This window comes from Falco peregrinus, chromosome 7, assembly GCF_023634155.1.
Source record: "Falco peregrinus isolate bFalPer1 chromosome 7, bFalPer1.pri, whole genome shotgun sequence".
NCBI lineage: Eukaryota > Metazoa > Chordata > Aves > Falconiformes > Falconidae > Falco > Falco peregrinus.
In genome coordinates, this window is record NC_073727.1 from 78,587,815 (window position 1) to 78,605,574 (window position 17,760).

The following is a 17,760-nucleotide window of genomic DNA, read 5'->3' on the forward strand; positions in this document are numbered from 1 at the left end:
TGTTACTTGTAATTGTAGATTGCAATTAGAACTTAATGAATCGAAAAAAACATCTTCTACCTGGTCTGTTCTTTCGTTAACCATGTTGTCAGGAGGTGTCTTTATATCCGAATTATGTAATTTAGTTTCACTGGTTATTTCTGCCTAGCAATTCTTAATCCAGATCAAATACAGTGACACATTTAATAGAATTTAAGACTTCTGAAGAATAATATGTTTTCTACATTGCTACAGAATGAATGACAAATTCCACATGCTTTGAGATTACAAGTATAGCTATTTTGAATGCCAACTTTCAGTCTGGATGCTCTTGGAAATCTTTAAATATAGATGATTTCCACATTAGTGGTAGGTCATTCCTCCTTACTTCTTTCATTGAACTGACAGTTCAGAAAGCCCCTCGACCTTCACTGTTCAGCAGCTTCAGATATGGCCATCGTTTTAGTTGCATCAGCTCAAAAAGCAGGTCTGTGCTTGATAAACGTATGGGACAAATCATGCTTGTCATCTTCCACTTGATAGTTTTATTAGCATTCAGTGGAGCTATTTGCAAAGTTTCCTAAAGAATGAGCCATATTTCTGACCCATGTACAAGTGACGTTCATCTGTATTTGCTTCTTAAAAGTATGTATTCCTCTGTGTATATATTTTTTTTTTTAAAAAAAGGACTTTATGCAAGTAAGATACTGCATATTGATAATATAGTGTTTAATCTAAATGTTCAGTTACATTTAACCTTAGAATTTACCATTCCACATTCTAGAACATTCTGCTTGTTTACCTAAATACTCTGGATCAGACTTAATCCCCTGTAAAACTGCTTAATTTTCAACCTTTTTTTTTTCTAAAATACAAGTATTGCTTACATTATTTGTTATATGATTATATCCTTCTTAATTCACATTTTGAAATTACTGTTCACCGAAGTAACAATAGATAATTGTCATGGTAATCAAGCGTTTATGCTTGATTCATTAATGGGGGAAAAGGTATTTTCTGATAATATACCCAGAAATACCAAAAAAACTTGAAATAGATGCTATTGCTTTATAGAGTATTGTAGATGGAAAGAGCTTGGTAAGAATTTGGTGTTTTTCATCTGTTTATATTGTTCATGTGAACTTTAATCAGAGAAAGCTGAATTAAAACGTGATAAAATTTGTATCTGCTTGTATTAGTGTAGTATGAAATCTGAAATATCATTGCTCTTATTTAGATTTTTGTAATTTGGTTTATTTCTGGTTTTTATATTCTGAAAGAAACAAAAATAATTATTCCTGTTAATATTGCTATCACTGTCATAATAGTTTGTTCCAGGTCATTCTTGTTTTATAGAATTTTATGACAGATACTAAACTGTATTCTCTTGAAGGTGCTGTGTGTCCTTTAATGAGTACAGTTGCCCGTCATCTCAAACACATCAACAGAGACAGTCTTGGTGTTTCAGGTAAATGACTATGCTAATATGGATATCTAAAATAACTGGCTAGTAGTGGATGTAATCATGGTCTGACTGATGCTGGCTTTAAAACTGAAAGGACAGTACAGAATGCCACCCCCATGCTCCAAAAGCTGCTGTTGTTTTTAGGAAGGTGGGGTTAAAATCAGAATGTCTTGGTTTTGGAAAGTATTCATTCAGGTTCTGCAGTCACACGCATTTCCACTGTTTTTCCTAAACATCCTTTGTTCTTATTAGTTCAGATGATAAAAGGAAATAATGAAAGCATTTCTCAGGTTGCAAGTCATCTACTTGAGTGAATATTGCACTGATAGTTTCTCGGTTGATAAAATTAATATTGGAAGTTTCTCTGACTTGAAGCATTGGTTTTCAAAATAGCTTGTCAGTCTGTACTCCACAAAGTCACCAAGCATGCTAAAAGTCAATTTTTACCTCTGTTTTTCAAATTCCATTAAACAAAGAAAATCATTGTATTGTATTTTACAGGGTTCGATCTGGCAGAAAGCTTTTCTTTGAGGCAAACATCTTGCGGAGGGGAAAAAAACTGTTTTAAACTGGGAAGCGCACCTCTTGTCAGAGACACAAAGTAAGTAAGGTACTCCTGTCATCCAAAGTCTTTAAACGAAAGAGCTCAGACTAAATGCTACTGACGAACTGAAACACTGAGCAGTGTATCCAAAGGATACCACAGAAAGGCAAGTATGTCTGTTTTCAGACATTTTCATCTGTAACAGTTTTTAGTTCAGGAAGCATTTTGATTCAGGTGTGTTTTTTTTCTTCTGGAATCTGGAAGCATCTAGGTAGAAAGTTAATTGTGAATATCTTTTTCTTAAACCATGAATCTGCTACTGAAAACTCTACTGTTTATACATAAATACTGATAAAATAAAGGAAACAACTTTTATGATACGACAAGAAGCTTTATACTGATCTTCCCTCAGTGAAATTGGCTGTCCTCCCGTTACTGATGGCAGCATTAAAAAGAGAGTGAGTCACAGTTTCCTCAGACACTATATTTTCATGATTTTTGTTTGTTTGTTTCTGGTGGAATTGGCATCTTGCCTTTGAGCAGCAACAGAATAGTGGGTACTCTGTGTAGAGGTGAAGCTAGGCAGCACCCTAGTGCGACATAGGGTGGGATGAAAGGCAGAGACTGCATGAAAAATCAAAAAGAATGTGAAAGAGAGTAAGGCGTAATGGGATTGGATGGATTTAAGTTTGCACAGGAACAAGGAAATGGCAAGAAGTGGTTAGGAATGTAGTTTCAAGTTCCCCGTGCTTAGTGGAGAGAGGATCTTCTCAGAGCTTCTTGGTTGAGATGTGCTCAGAGTCATGAGACTGTCATTTCTGTACAGTGTGTTCCTGTGATGACAAGGGAAGCAACTGTATTCCTGTGTCTTCAGGTTGAGTATTCTCTGTTGCAAGAGGACGGGCTCCAGCTTGCCTGGGAAAAAAAAAATACACCTGCCCTTGGACTTCCCCTTTGCTTGGATCATGGGCAGAGCAAAGAGGGGCTGTGGGTAGCATGAGGCCAGGGGAGAGGGAGAAGAGAGGAGCTGGAAGCACTCAGTCACAACACAAAGTGATCTCTGGGAGAGGAGAATGATTAAAGAAATAGGACCTAAATAGTCTAGATTACTAGATAGATTATAAATTTCTCTGAGGTATTCAATATTGTAAATACTAAATATTTATGCTTGTGTAGTTCTGCAAAGTTAAAGAAAGTAATCACTGGTTTTAAATACCTTGGATGTTAGCTATTGAAAAAAAAAAAATGACCAGATGAAATTACTTGACACAGTGCTCTATTTTTATTAGTTTCTTCCCAGTATTATCAAGATCATTTTATGAAAAGGAACAGGTAAAAATTAGGTACCGCCCATACATGTCTTTACTAAAAATATTTTGAAAGTTTGTCAGTAAGAAAACCTTTTCTAAAACTCATTATTAATTTTACAGATTTTTTTTCCAGTGGACGGTAATTTAAGGGAAACGTGAGACTATAAAGGATTAGAAAATCAAGGCAATAACAAAAAATGTGGGGCAATTTTACTTTAGGAATTAGGAATGAAGTAGTGCTTTGAGTGCAGCTAAATGCATATTGCAAGCTGACTTTATTCTGAAACTAAGAAAATCAATGGCAAAAATGGAGTGAGAGGAGCTAGAAATTGGAAAAGGGTGAGTTATTTAAAATTCCTACTACTTTCAGGGAAGATTCATGGTTTGAAAGGATTGATTTCTAAGAATCCAGTGTTTTTGAAAGCTGATGTTGAGGTTGGAAAATGTAAAGCTTTTTTCCTAGCTTTTATTAGTAGGCCTGAATACTAATGTCTGTGTTTTATTTTCTTCTTTTAAAAAGTTTATTAGTGAAGGCAGTGAAAATGAGGAAATAGCATCATGGCTGATAGCTGTGGCTTAGCAAAGCCTCAGCTCTTAGCGGTTGCAAGGAAAATATTCGAGAAAGACTTAATTATTGGTTTCTAAATTTCCATATGGAGTGAGAGAGAAATCTAACAGTATTTTGGATATTTTTCTGTATTTTATTTTTTCAGCTTTTTGGAGGGAGGATGGCTCCTTGAGACAAAAGCGGCTAGTTTTTCTTCATTTTCCATGTAACTTGGGTGGGGGATAAAGAATTTTGGTGAAGGGTAAACCTGGAAGGCAGGTGGTTTGGCTTTAAAAGTCTCTTGCTTCTCATGTTCCTCTCCCTCCCTGTTGTTTTTTTCTGTGTATTCTCATTAAATAAAAACTAAGGAGAAAATCTTTCCAGTTTCCTCTAAAAATATGCATATGTAATGAATTAAAACTTTATCTGGATGAAGCAACTGGGATGATTATTAATAAAATGCAAAACAGTGCTAATGTATGAGTACAGTTAGGCTGAAAACTGGTATCACGTTACCAATGTTAAGAAGGTACAAGATAAGCTTTTCTGTCAGATTGCTGTGGAAGTGAATAGCACCTCTTACATACATCTTCCTGAACAAAGTAAGGATTAAAAGTACTTTCAATAACATTTCAGCGTTGCAGTATTTCTGTTAAATCCTAGTTCTTTATAACAATAGTCTTGCTTATGCTTTTTTAACCTTTCTTCACAGGGAAATGCATGTTATAACTAAGAATAGAATTTAAATTTTTATTCAATGTTGAATATCAATAGCTTTCTGTTGTCAGACAAGATTTTTTAAAATTATTTATTGAAAGTATTTTTGATACTCTTCTGAACTTCTGAGTTGTTTTTTAAAAATAAGGGCAGAGGGCAGTCAGGAGCACAAACTCAGGTTTGGCATGATAGGATTACAATGAAGGATACTCAGGGACTCAGATATCTGTTGTCATAACCTTATAATTTTCTTTATCTCAGTTATCAGTGTACAATGTCTTGTAACGTATTATTTTTATTTAAGCCTCATTCTCTTCCATTATGTCAGATTGTGTGGTTCCAGACCCCTTGCATTATTAGATGCACAGAGGTTTTGGGGATCATTCTGCCTCAGAAAATATTTTAGTAGACATGGTGTGCAGTAAGCAGCAGAACAGTGTTTGTTATCCATCCTGCAGGAAACTGAGAGTATCTGATTAAGCTGACTAGCAACTATCAAGTAACTTGGCACATCTCCTCTTGCATTTCATTCATTCAGTTGTAGTGTGGTTAATAGAAAGCTATGCTGTGCCATTTTTCTTGTGTGATGCCATTTTGGTTTTTTTTCAATGGACTTGGCATAGTGTTGCACCTATTTATATGTTGTAAATAATTTACAATGCAGTGTCAGCTTGGGAAATCGATTATGTCTACTTATGTTGCATCTTAGTTATATCTTCCTCTTTTTTTTTTTTTTTGTGAAAGAGTTCTGTACATATTTTGTCTTTGATAAGAAAGAGATAGCTTTTCTTATGCTCCATGCAAATGTCTATTAAATATTAATTTAATTATAATAATATTTTCAGGATTAAAGAGTGATTTTTCAAGTAAAATACTGGGAGTTACTTATTGCAGCTCTTATGTGGACATTAGTAAGTTGTTCCTGAGTAAAGCAGTATAATTGAGCCTTTGAATCCTAAAGGAATTCACAGTAAAATACTGTTATGCAGACAATCTAGGTATATAGTCATCATAATAGTAATTTTATAATGTAATTTTATTTCAATAAATAGATTATAGAGTCATATTTTGTTCTCTATAGTTTAACATGTACTGCCTATGCAGTGTATTCCAGTTCATCTGAGAACTTTCTGACAAAAGCAGCACAGGGCTCTGTGCTGACAGCAACTCCTCAGATCTGCCAGCAGTAATCCCTGCTTGTGGACATGAGGCCTTTTAGACTAATCTTTATTCTTTAGTTGCCTTAGTGTAAATAGCATTATGATAAAATAATTTCGCTGTCCTTCTCTAAAGATGCATCAGATATCAGTTGTTCCTCATTCTCGCTTTTCTGGGTTGCTAGTGGGCCATTTTTTTTCTCCTTTGAAAGCACCAATAAAGGAGATAATAAGTTGATTTTGGCTGAGTTTCAGAATGTTTTGGAAATGGATGTTTATGATTAGCAAATCTTCATGGCGCAGTCATGGCTTTCTTATTTTGTAGTTTGGCTTGACAAACCATACTAATTTACTGAGGAGATGATCGTATCTAGCTGTTAAATGATCTCAGCATTACAGCAGTTGGGAGTACTCACAATTTTTTTAGGAATTCTTCCCCTTTTTGGTGTAAGATACTGTAAAAGAGCTTGGATTTTGACTGTATTTGAACTACTGAGCTCCATCAGCAACGCTGTCACTCACTACTGCCAGAAGAGCTGTGGCTGTGACTTGGGCCGTATTTCAGAGAAAGTGTTTCACCTCCTTGTGATGTCTAGTTATTGGATGCAGAAATACTGTTCCCACTTCGGTCAGTAGGTTCCAGGTTTTAGGATTCTTTCTATTAAGAACAGAAATCAATGACGAAAGAATATTTGTGCGGGGTTTTTTTTGTTTTGTTTTTAATATTAACCTTTTCAATTGCAAAAAATGTATAGGGAATTGCATTTCCTACAGCACAGCTGGCATCAAGAGAAGCAGTTTCCGTGCTCACCATTTGAAGCCTTTTCATAGATAGCACTTTTCTCCTCAAAGGCACCTATCTCTGGGTGGCTTTGCAACCATTTCCTTTGTCATATGTTCTCTGGCTGTATCAGTTAAGACTTCTTTCTTCACCAAAATAATAAATACAGAGTTCCTTGCATGTGACTTCAGCTGTCAGTGAATGTCCACATAGGTGTTATTTTTGATTAGTTTGGCACATGGCATGTATTTTGGGCAGTGGAGTCAGGTTGAACAGTCTTCTTGAGAAATATTGTTAAGACACATATTAAGAAGTGGTGAACCTATTTCTTAAATACAGTATAGAATGGATAGATGTGTAAATCATGAGTTCCTGAATGATTTCATTGAAAACTTAAAACATCTACTGAAAATGGCTATGAGGTGGCACCACTGTTTGGAGGCAGTAATTAGTTATGCTAACCAACCTTTATCTGTGCCTACACAAAATCCTGCTAGCCTTTGGTCTATTAAAGTATTAGATGGGTTTGTAAGAAACCACCTCTCCCCTCCTATATTGTGTATTTATTTGAGGTCATTTGAGCTGTTGGAGCCAACAATGCTAAGACTGAAATGTCTGGTATTTTGGTTGCAGGGTATTTTCAAGAAAAGGGCCTTGTCTCTGGAATTTGTTTCCTGAGTGTGGGAGCTCAAATCTAGTGCAAATCCTGATGCTTTCTTCAGGTCTTTCAAAGTAGTAGATCAGAAGCTGCAGAGATACAGCCTTTCTTTTTTTTTTATTCTGGTTGAAAGGTACTAAAACTGTGTACTTTGTGTTTATTTCCAGAAACTTGAAAACTTAGTGCATTTTATAAATTAAAAAGAAAGATAATACAGAGATCACTGTTGAAAGAACAAATTGGAGTTATACCTACCATGTAAATACCAATTAATTCATTTTATAACTAAGGAGAAAACTGGAACCTCTTACCATGAAAAATGCTAGGGCAATGCTTCTTCTGAAGAATGAACATGTGAATGTATTTTTTCTGCATATTTGGGTTTGTTTATACCTGACAATTTACAAGAAATACACCAAGGTCTTTTTAAAAAAATTAAAATTCAGACAACGGATTTTAATTGTTGCATTGGGTTTGATTTATCCTCTAGCTTAACATACATTTTACTACGTGGAAAGAATTGGGAAAGCAAGAGTAATGACAGAGAGGTGGCCGAGGGAAGAGTGTATATATAAAAATGTATGGTACTTACATTGAAAGCAGACTGGGAGGGAACAGAGAGCAGAAAAACTGTTTTAATTATGCCACTGACTGTAGCAAAACTGAATTGTTTGCCCTGTAGTGTATTCCCAGACAGTAGAGCACTTAGTGTGGCAGCATGGTGCTAGCTGAATTGGTTAAAATGTTGGATCATTTCCTTCTTTCCCCAGCAATGTTGTTCTTTCTGTAAAGCACTTGCAGATAAAGGGAAGGAGCTTTTGGGAAGATGTGTACTTCAAGAGCACTGGCCCACAGTGAGAGTGAGCTGGAGACCAGCAGTGTGTGTAGATCCCCTGTGTACTTCATGGTTCAGGATGAAACTTAAGGCAGGCAATAAGCAAATCACAGAAGCACTGGATGATCAAATAGTAAAGGCAGTTCACTCTCCTTACTTAAAAAGCTTTCCTTAAATTTGAAAAACATGTATTTCTTTTCAGATTAGTGTTATTTTTTTCCTGCTGTCTTTGTTTTAAAGGAGAAATCTGTCCAGCCAAAATTGTTATTTGGAAGAAAATAAAATTAGGAGTTCACAGCACTCCCCTCCAGCTCTCAGCCTCATCTCACTTTCTCCACATCATCATCAGCCTGTCTGGTCAGCAAGGCTGGTGGCTGATCCCTGTGGCTGTGTTGATCTCCAGTAATCACAGTGGGGAAAGGGGGAAGAACATTCTTCTGGGGCAGGAGACAGCCTGCTGTTAGCTAAAACAAACACTGAAATTGCATCTTCAGTTTATGGTTTAACCTGCCTTGTGGAAAACAACTCTATTGTTCTGATTAAACCAACAGCATCTGCAACATCTAAGCAATTTTCACTTTTGCTGCTGTATACTCCTATATATAACTCCTTTTTATTTTCATCCAATATGGATACCAAAAGTCTTCTTCAGTTTTCTTATTGTATAAGATAACAAAACTTAAAACATAAACTGTTGTAGAGACTTTAATTGCTAGACAAAGTTATTGTGTTATTAGACTTCCAGATTCAGCACAAGTGATTTCCCTGGGTGCTTCCATATGGCCCTTGTTCAAAAATTTGGACAGATTCTGCCATAGGTGGTTCAGTTTACCAGTGTGTTAGATGAAGAGAGCCTTAAGTGATGCCAGACTGTGGGGAACTTTCACGAGAGTTTATATGTGTCTTACTCCCTGCCAAGCATGCTGACTTTTAAAATTTTGTAATGCTGTCTTGTTTTTTCCTGGCCATCTTTTTTGGATAAAAAGACCCCCAAAAGTTGAGTACAAGATAGTACTATAAATCAATAAGTAGGATGCAGATCTAAGTCTGTAACAGGCCTACGTTTGAAAAGAACACTACTCAGAATAGTCTTAGAACAAAAATACAGTTGCAAAATTAATACAGTTGAAGTTTCTTGGAAATCCTGAGTAAATATGGATATATACAGCAGTGCCATATACAGTCACACAGAATTCAGTGAAATGTTCTGAGTAGAATGCATACAGCTGAGGACAGACTGTAACCCCCATTTGTTGTAGCATAAAATTAGAGATTGAAAGATCATTTATCAGTTTTGCTGATTGGGCTGGGAGAATTCAAGTGTCTTTGTAAAATGCATATAAGTTCTCCAGCTGAGGCAGTCATACCATGTGCTTCAGAAGTCATTTATCAGCAGACCGAAAAAAAACCCAACCCCAAACCTGTAATAAGTCAAATTTTTATTTTTTTCCCCTGACTTTTGTGAAATATAGTTTGCATTAGCATTTGCATTAGTCAGGCATTCATTCTCTTCACTAAAGTTGTAACTACAAAAAGGTGTTTGTGCTGATACATCTGTGTCTACGCTGGGGCTTTGTTGTTTAAAGCTGTCACAGAGATATCATTCCCTTCACCCACCTTGCCTCTGAGTTTTTAGTTTTTCTATCTAAAAATAGTTCATGGGCTGTCTCCAAGTGAAACTGCTTGGCACTTTTTTCATTACATTGATTTTAATTTATTTTCAGTTGGTTGTGAAAGATTTTTGGCCTCTAGAATTTCTCTGTGGTTAGCTCTTTGCAGTTTTTATCATCATATCATGAAACATGTTTTATTTATGGAGATAAATTGCCAAATTGTTTTAAAAATACTACTTTAATTTTGCATGAACAGTATAGTCCATGCTCTGGATTTTTCACTTGGAAGTCTGGGTATCAACTTGATTTCAGTCGTAAGTGTACAGAGTTTACTGATTGCAGCCTTGTCTCAAGTGAATATTTGTCATGTCACAAACTCATTTCAAAACTTGGAATTATTTAGTAAACTTCAACCTGAAGAACAGTCTGTAATCTATAGAAACTAAGGCCTGATGTACAGATATTGGTGTATTAACAGAACCATGTGCAAGAGATCATGTTATTTTTGGATTTAGCCAACGTGACTAGTTGCAGAATCTCAGAATTCTATCAACAAAAAATAAATCCTAAAAATACTCTGGGATCGATCATGGCAGTACAAGCCTTGAATAACTTGTTGATAGTTCCTAATATGGCATTAGGCTTTTAATTATCATATGAAAATGCATGTGTCTTCTATATTAGGGATTAGGCTGCTGCTTATTATTGACATGCTCATATTAGCAATGTTAATGCTGATGTCGTTCATAAACTTTATCTCTTTTACTGTGTTTCCTCTGTGAACTCTGCTGAGAGTTCAGTAATAAGTAAGTATGTTGATAATCTATGAGCAGGGTTGATTATTCACATACTGTTGAATGCATATCCCATAAAATAGCAATGGCTATTGCTTTGGACTACTGAGAATTAACAGCACAGCATCATCAAGGTGCTGTGACTCCACACACCTTGTTCTTTATCTTACTGGATCTGTCTTTAAGTGAGCAGTTCAGAATGTTAGATGACTGCCAGTTTAAATTTATCTGTGAAACTATTGTGTTCACCAGGAGGACATCCAGGACTACGGGGGGAAGAAGTGTACTTCCAGGTCTAGTTCTTGCACTCAGGACCCTCCATGTTGGATGCGCTTACTTTAAAGTACAGCACATGCAATTGCAGCGTTAAATTTTTGCTGTTGCTGAAGATTGGCATCTGGCAGCTGACTTGTACAGGATTAGTAGATAATGCTCACTCATTTTATAGCTAAAGGTGTTGTTTGGAAGCAAGGTATTTTGCGAGGGGAGTCTCCTAGTGCAGTATGTTGGGGTTTTTTAAACATCCCCTGTGAAATTAAGTCACTGAGAGCTAAAAGTGTAATGTAGGATGTTTCATTCCTATAGGAGCTGTGAACAACATGCAATAAAGACACAAACTCATCAGAATGATTATATGGACAGAGACATTGAAAGAAAATGTGCCACAACAGGACCAAATATAGAAGCTAAGTTGTAGTGGTAGTTTGGTAATGAGACTGTATATGATGACTTGAATGTCTGAAAATGTTAGGTGCAAGAAAAGCCATTAGATGTCTGTGTTTACTCAAAAAGGAGCATAGATTTTGAAATGATTTCTTATTTTTTTTATAGGTTACTTTCCACAGGACTTTCTTTAAATTTTGGAAGTGATAAATGATTGTATTACTGCTAGTATGTGGAGACAAATATGCTGTGCTACCAGGAAATTACATGAGCTTAAGACTGGTTTGTTGTGAAAGTGTTCGGAGCACTAAAAAAACACCTTGTGATTCAAGATAGCTGATATGACTTTCCTTTCCATGAAATCATGACTCATTACTGGTTAGAGTTCTTAAAAATTGAAGAGTTATAACCTTGCTTCTTTGCTCTCCTTAAGGACCAGTTAGCACTACTAATATGAATCCATATTATGCCTAGGATTACATTTTTTTACAGCATCTTAACTTCTGTTATCACAATTAAATGTCATCTCTTTAAGCAGCTTATGTCTGATTGATTTTGTTTTCATACACAAGTAAATGTGTACTCCTATCCAACTGGCTCTAGGTGGCCCTGCCTGAGCAGGGGGAGTTGGACCAGATGACCTTCAGGGGTCCCTTCCAACTTCAATCATTCTATGATTCTATTATAGACTATACTGTAAACAGGTTTCCTTCCTTAAGAATATAGATTCCCATAATATTGGGTACTTAATTCCATTGTCAACCAAGTGATTTATAGGATAAGAGTGAATTCATCAAAATGCTGGGTTTTTTATAGGACAGGGAGGGAATAAAGTATTTCCTTTTTAAAACTTCAACAATATTTCTTACATCTCATTGCATGCATAAATGTTACAAGTTTATATAGTGCAAAATGTGATATTACTGTTTTTTTTCTTTACTGTTGTAACTCTTCCACAGTTCATCTACTAGCCTGAGGTTTGTAGTAGGTAATATGATGTTACAGTTTTCATCAGCAGTAAAGATTTCAGTCTCAGCCTTACTGTTGAAAAACAAGGTCATTGTTCATTCCAGTTCTGTTACTTTTGCTTAGAAGTTGCATAGCTGGTTCAAACTCAAATTAAGTTATAGATGACGCATTGTTTCAAATGCAAATTTTTTGTACCGTGTAACCTTTGCTGTTTTGAGAAAAGTTAGTAAATTCCAAGCATATCAAGCTTGTTTGGATATAAGGCATCTGGCCTGTTTCCCCAGCCTGAGAGGGACTCCCAGTAATATACAGTCTTTTTTCAAGTTGGATTTGGTGGGTTCTTTTGATGTGAAGCTTAGGAAAAATCAAAATAAAATGTTCATTGACTTATCCAAAGCTACCAGTGCTTGAAGCCTGCTTTCAACACCTCTGTCTTCGGCTTAATACAAGACCCCATCTCTCCTTACAAGCTTTTTTTGGTTTCTCTCCTAGGCCTTTAAAGGGGTTGCCTGGCTATTTCCCAGCTGGGTCTGATAGTAACAGGGTTAGCAAGTCACAGGTCCTTAGCCCATCCTGTTAAACATAGTTATGACTCAGCAAATAGCAATGCAATGTTGATATTTTTGAGCTTGATATATTTTAACCTCACTTAATCTGTAATTTACCAAAAATCTCATTATTACAGAAAGTGAGAGAGATGCAGGCTAATCTGTGTATTTTTTTTTTTAACTTGACTTTAATTAGACAACTAATTTCTAAGTCCTGAGACTTCAGAAAAGTGATAATTTCCAGTTTCTGCAAATGCTATTAAGCCTTTCTATGTGATGCAAATGAAACTTCTGATCTCTTATTTTCCATATTGATTCATTTAAAATTTATTAATTTTAACAGTTTTTACAAACTGTAAAAGAGCACATTATTTATCTAATTATCCTTGAAATTGTAAGCAGAACACCAGGCTTAAATATTCATAGACTAGTCATACTGTGTGGAGGGGGTGTTAAAGCAAAAGCATGTTCTCGCTCTGTAGCTTTACTCTTGCAGCTGACAGAGCTACTTATTTCAGGTCAGACCCTGGTATCTGGTATCATTAACCTTCTTTCCTACTTCGGTCTCTTCTGCTGGTAACTTAATCTTCACCACTTATACCTTCTTTTTTAAGGGACATCAGCTGTAACCAACATGGTAGATATATCCATTTATAACGGTGTTGTAGGCTGTAGTACCTTCAGTGTTGCCTGTGCCTTTTTTCTCAGGCCTTTTTAGCATGGCCTGTTTGTGACTTTAGCCTGGAATTAATTTATTTATAGGCAGGCCTGCCTGCTGAAGTGGAGGTGGCTTGTTATCCGGGCAATGATTTGAGGTTGGGAAAAAAGCATCCCTTAGCTTGGTTCAGCTGCACTCCATGCAGCAGTCCTAGCTCTCCTTTTCCACCACCAGCCATGCTGCTAAGTGTACTGTGAGCGCTCAGCATTTTCATAAGAGGGATGCTGGCCTGTGAGATGGTTTGCCTTTTACCATCAGCCAGGGTTGTCTAGGACCTGGCAGAACAAACCAGGGAAGGAAGGGGGGAGCCTGTTCCAAGTGTAATCAACAGTTCACTTTGCTAGCACTTGTTCCATTGATTCATTGTGAAAAGCTACCAAAAGGTTGAGGTGGAGGTGAGGGGAGACTAAACAGGAAGAAATTGAGGGTTCTAAGGAAACAACACATTTAGGTTGGGTAGCACGATGTCATGCAGAAATACCCAAGGTGGCTCTCACAAGACCAGCGTGAGAAGTAGGAGGCTGTGAGTCTCTCAGCATGCAGCTCTGCTGGAGCTGACTAACCTTCCTGTGCACAAGCTAAAAAGACCGCTCTGTTTTGGCAATCAGCTAACATCTCTAGATACTTTTACAAGTGTCTGTACAGTGCTGGTAAATTGCCTTTGAAAATGTCCAAGGAGAGATGGATGCCTAGATTTTTTCCTCCTCTACAGAAGGCTATATGGATTTATAGGCCAAGAAAAAAGAAATTTCATTCCTGATTTCCTCCCTTCTTTCCAAAGTACGAAGTGCATTGGTCTGTCTTCAGACTGAACGATCGTGGCCTCCAATAGACAAATCCTCTTTGTAGTCTGCTTTTTCTTTGCTTTTCCAGACAATAGCAACCACTGATATCTACAAATAATTAACACTGTGCCATAGATCTTGCTTCAGGGTAGGAAGCAAGTAAAAATGCATGCAGAGCAATTTTCACTACCAGTTGACTTTTGGAGGTTACCGCAATCATGTTTTTCTCTGACATCTTCAGAGAGTTTCTTGATCGAGCCAAATAACTCAGTTTCCCTGTAGATAATCATATCTACTATAAGAATTTAATACCTTATTGACTTCAGAGACTGCCAAATAACAGACTACTCTAATAAGTAGACCTGTCATCTTTGTTCTATTTCTGGGAGCAAATGAGAAGAACCACATGACTTAGAGCTGCTCATAAAATGTCAAAAATAAAGACATGCGTGGATGTTACATACTTTTAAAGGAACTTTACATACTTTTAAGTTCACATTATCTTCTCTTGGTGGTTGTCACACTTTGGGGGTGGGGTGGGATTTTAGGACACTTGGCACAACAAAACGGCCTTGAGAGATTATGTAAAAATGCCAAAAAGCTTTATGCAATTCTTGAATGACTTGAAGAAAATGTAAATCTCTGCCATTCTTTTAAACATGTTAGCTTTACATCTTGAACAAAGACTGTATCTTAAGAGACAATCACAAACCCACCAAAGAAACAGATCATCACCCTTCTCTGAATTCTGCCATTAATCTTCAAAGTTTTGTTCAGTTTTTGTGCATTGCTTCTGAGAAATGTGTCAGACCCTGAGTAAGTTTCCTTATAGAGGCAACCAATTTACTTGTGTGGTTCCCAGTAAGAAAAAGTACTGAAGATTTCTGGGATGTTCGTGCTGGACAGTAAAACCGTGTTAGCTTGGTGCATGGAGGTTTCATTCCTTACAGTGAAACACAAGAGTAGAAACCTGTTAGAAAAATGGGGATAGGAAAATGCGCATGTGTGTGAAGTTCTACATTCAGATACAGAAAGGAAAGGAGAATGAGGTATATGTCTAGGAAGAGCATGATTCCTGCCTAATGCTGAAAGTTCAAGAGATTATCTTCTTTTGAGTTATTTTTATTTTTTTCAGTGTAGCTATGATAGGCAAATGGATGCTGGTGCCGGAAGGAGCTCTTCCTAATGGACACTTTTTAATTTTGGTACATGAGCAGATTTAGCGTCCATGGAATGTGGAAAAGTGCTCAGTCAAAGAGCATGTAAGGGAAACGTCACCGTATTAACAGACACTAAAACTAGTAGGCTGAATGCAACTTCTTATTGTAATGTGTGAGGAGGAGCAGATGGAACTGAACGCATCAGTTACTGATGCATCAGTATCTGCTACAGAGGTGTTACCTTACTGCCACAGCTACTGAAAATATATATAAGAATCAAATTGAAAAAACAAACTGGGGCAACAGAGGCTGGTTTTGGTCATTTTCTGCCAGCAATATTAGAAGGTCCACGTGTTTCTCAGCCAGTAAGTGATGCCAACACATGGAAAACCCATCTGGTTTGAGCAGGATGAGGCAGAGGGACGCAAAGTGTTGTGCAATTACATGATTGGGAGAAAGCAGACACAAAATAATGTTTTTCCCTCTTGTGAAAGAACATGTTTTTCTCATCTGTGTTCCCCATCTCTTGGACACCAAGATCAATATGTTTGTTTATTCTCTGGTCATGTCCTAAGGAAAAAAAACAGTTTGAATGCAAGACCTGAGTGAATCATGCAGGTTGAATTCAGTCTTTCTGAATCACAGGTTAGTTGCAGTAGTTGTTGAGCTCAAAAGTGTCTGGAGGAACATCGCAATGCCTGTTTACTGCCAAAGCCACCCAAATCTTTCTGGTACCCTATAAATTTCCTTACTTGTTTTGTATGTGAAAACGCAGCTTACTGTGGTATATCCATTGTCTGGATCCACTTGTGTTTTCTTGAGTCTATACTGGTGCAGGTATGGGAGGATCCTTTGGAGTATGCAATTACTTTAAGTAAAAGTTTTAGCTTGCTGAAGTAGTCAGGCTCTGGCTTTCTCCTCTTCCCTGACTCATCTTCCTTCACAATGTTTGCTGGTGGTATGGCTATTGCTCTTTGCCACCCTGTGTGCCTCTGCGTGGAAAGATGCTGACTACTGATTAGAGCAGCTTAATTTGCTGTGTAACATTAAGGGTAAGGTGTGGTATTTTGGAATGGGGAACCATGATGTTTAAATATAGTATTTTATCATGTGATACTCTTGCTAGTTTCTGAACCCATTTTGACATCTTTTCACATTTTAAAATATATTCATTATTGAAAAGGGGAGAGAGAGAGAGAGAGAGAGAAGGGAATTTTAATTTCCAGTTAGAAGGAAAGTTCACAGATTGCTCTGAGACCTATTTGGTTCATGAAACAAATATTCAAGTTGGGCAAGGCAAGTGCATAACTGCATCAGAAGTGCTGAAAGTTGCCTTCCACAAGACTTCAAAAGCCTAAATGTTGACCTGAATTTTTTATCAAAATTTTATCAAGCTGCAGAATTGTGCTTTAGAAAATTAGAAGAAAAACTGTTGTATTTCCACTGTCCTTTATTATTTGTTACTACTTTTAAGTCTGTTGGTCTTATTGCTGCTGATGTATTTTTTTCCCAAAAAACTTAAAATACTCAGAAATTGGCCAAACGTGGAAAGCAGGTGTAGGTTTCTTATCTTGACCTCTTTAAAAATCAATGGAAGACTGACCTTTGGCTTAATTAGGGCTAGGAGTTTACCAATAATTCCTGTAAATAAGGATACAGAATACTGCTAGAAATTCTAAGGGTAAAGTTCTCTGTGCAGGCTTAACAGTTTTGGTATTTCTATTTCTCTTTCAAACCAGTCCTTTTTTTTTTAAATGGTCTATAATATTTTGATAGCAATAACATTGACTTTTCAAAAGTCTAATCTATACCTTTTCAGTAAATGAAAGCAGAGGAGTGCCAAAGTACATGAAATATTAGGTAAATCCCTTTTCTCAATGTTAAAATAATTTGCAGCTTTGCTTTCAGCAGAACCTTTTTCTCAGTGGGTTGAGCTCTCCCTAAGTAATTAATAACTCTTAAGCTGTCTGAATAGTTTCCCTAGAGTTGCATCATATAGTGTGTCATGAAAACAACTTGAGGCCTAATGTAACATGAAACCGTGTAGTGCATCTTAATGTGATTTGAGGAAGATGGATGGGAAGGAAATTATTTCTTATTCTGAGTAACAAACAGCTCTTCTTTTATTTGAAAAGAATTTAAAATACATTTTCTAGGCAGAGATGAGTAAATTGTTCTAGTTAGTTATTTCCCTTTCTCCCATTGTACCAGTCGTTAGGCAAAAACTGAGAATCAGAAATACAGTCATTTGATATAGAAATATTGAGAATAATGTGGAGGTTTTTTGTATTTAGTCACCTGAGCTTTTTTTTTAATTCATAGTGGATCTCAGTTTAAATCTCTTAGCAAACATGAAAAGGTTAAGATTTCAGTGTCTCCATCAACACAGTACTAAATAAGTCATTACCACCCACCATAGGAAAGTTGTCTAAACTAACTCCTTGAGCTCTGGTCACCAAATTATTGTAACATTGTCATATTACAAGTGACATTACCAGGTAACGGTATATGTCAGCT

At 36.6% G+C, this 17,760-nt stretch overlaps 1 protein-coding gene across 4 annotated transcripts in view; it reads left to right on the plus strand.

The window, feature by feature from the left end:
- Positions 1 to 17,760, plus strand: part of COL19A1 (collagen type XIX alpha 1 chain) — a 203,936-nt gene that overhangs the window by 10,105 nt on the left and 176,071 nt on the right. For 3 of the 4 annotated variants that reach the window (XM_055810411.1, XM_013299754.3, XM_055810412.1), the window contains exons 3-4: positions 1,373 to 1,447; positions 1,946 to 2,045. In XM_055810411.1, coding sequence (XP_055666386.1) covers positions 1,373 to 1,447; positions 1,946 to 2,045 — 175 coding nt within the window. Of the gene's footprint in view, positions 1 to 1,372; positions 1,448 to 1,945; positions 2,046 to 17,760 lie in introns of those variants that run through there. The other variant, XM_055810413.1, reaches the window with a different exon arrangement.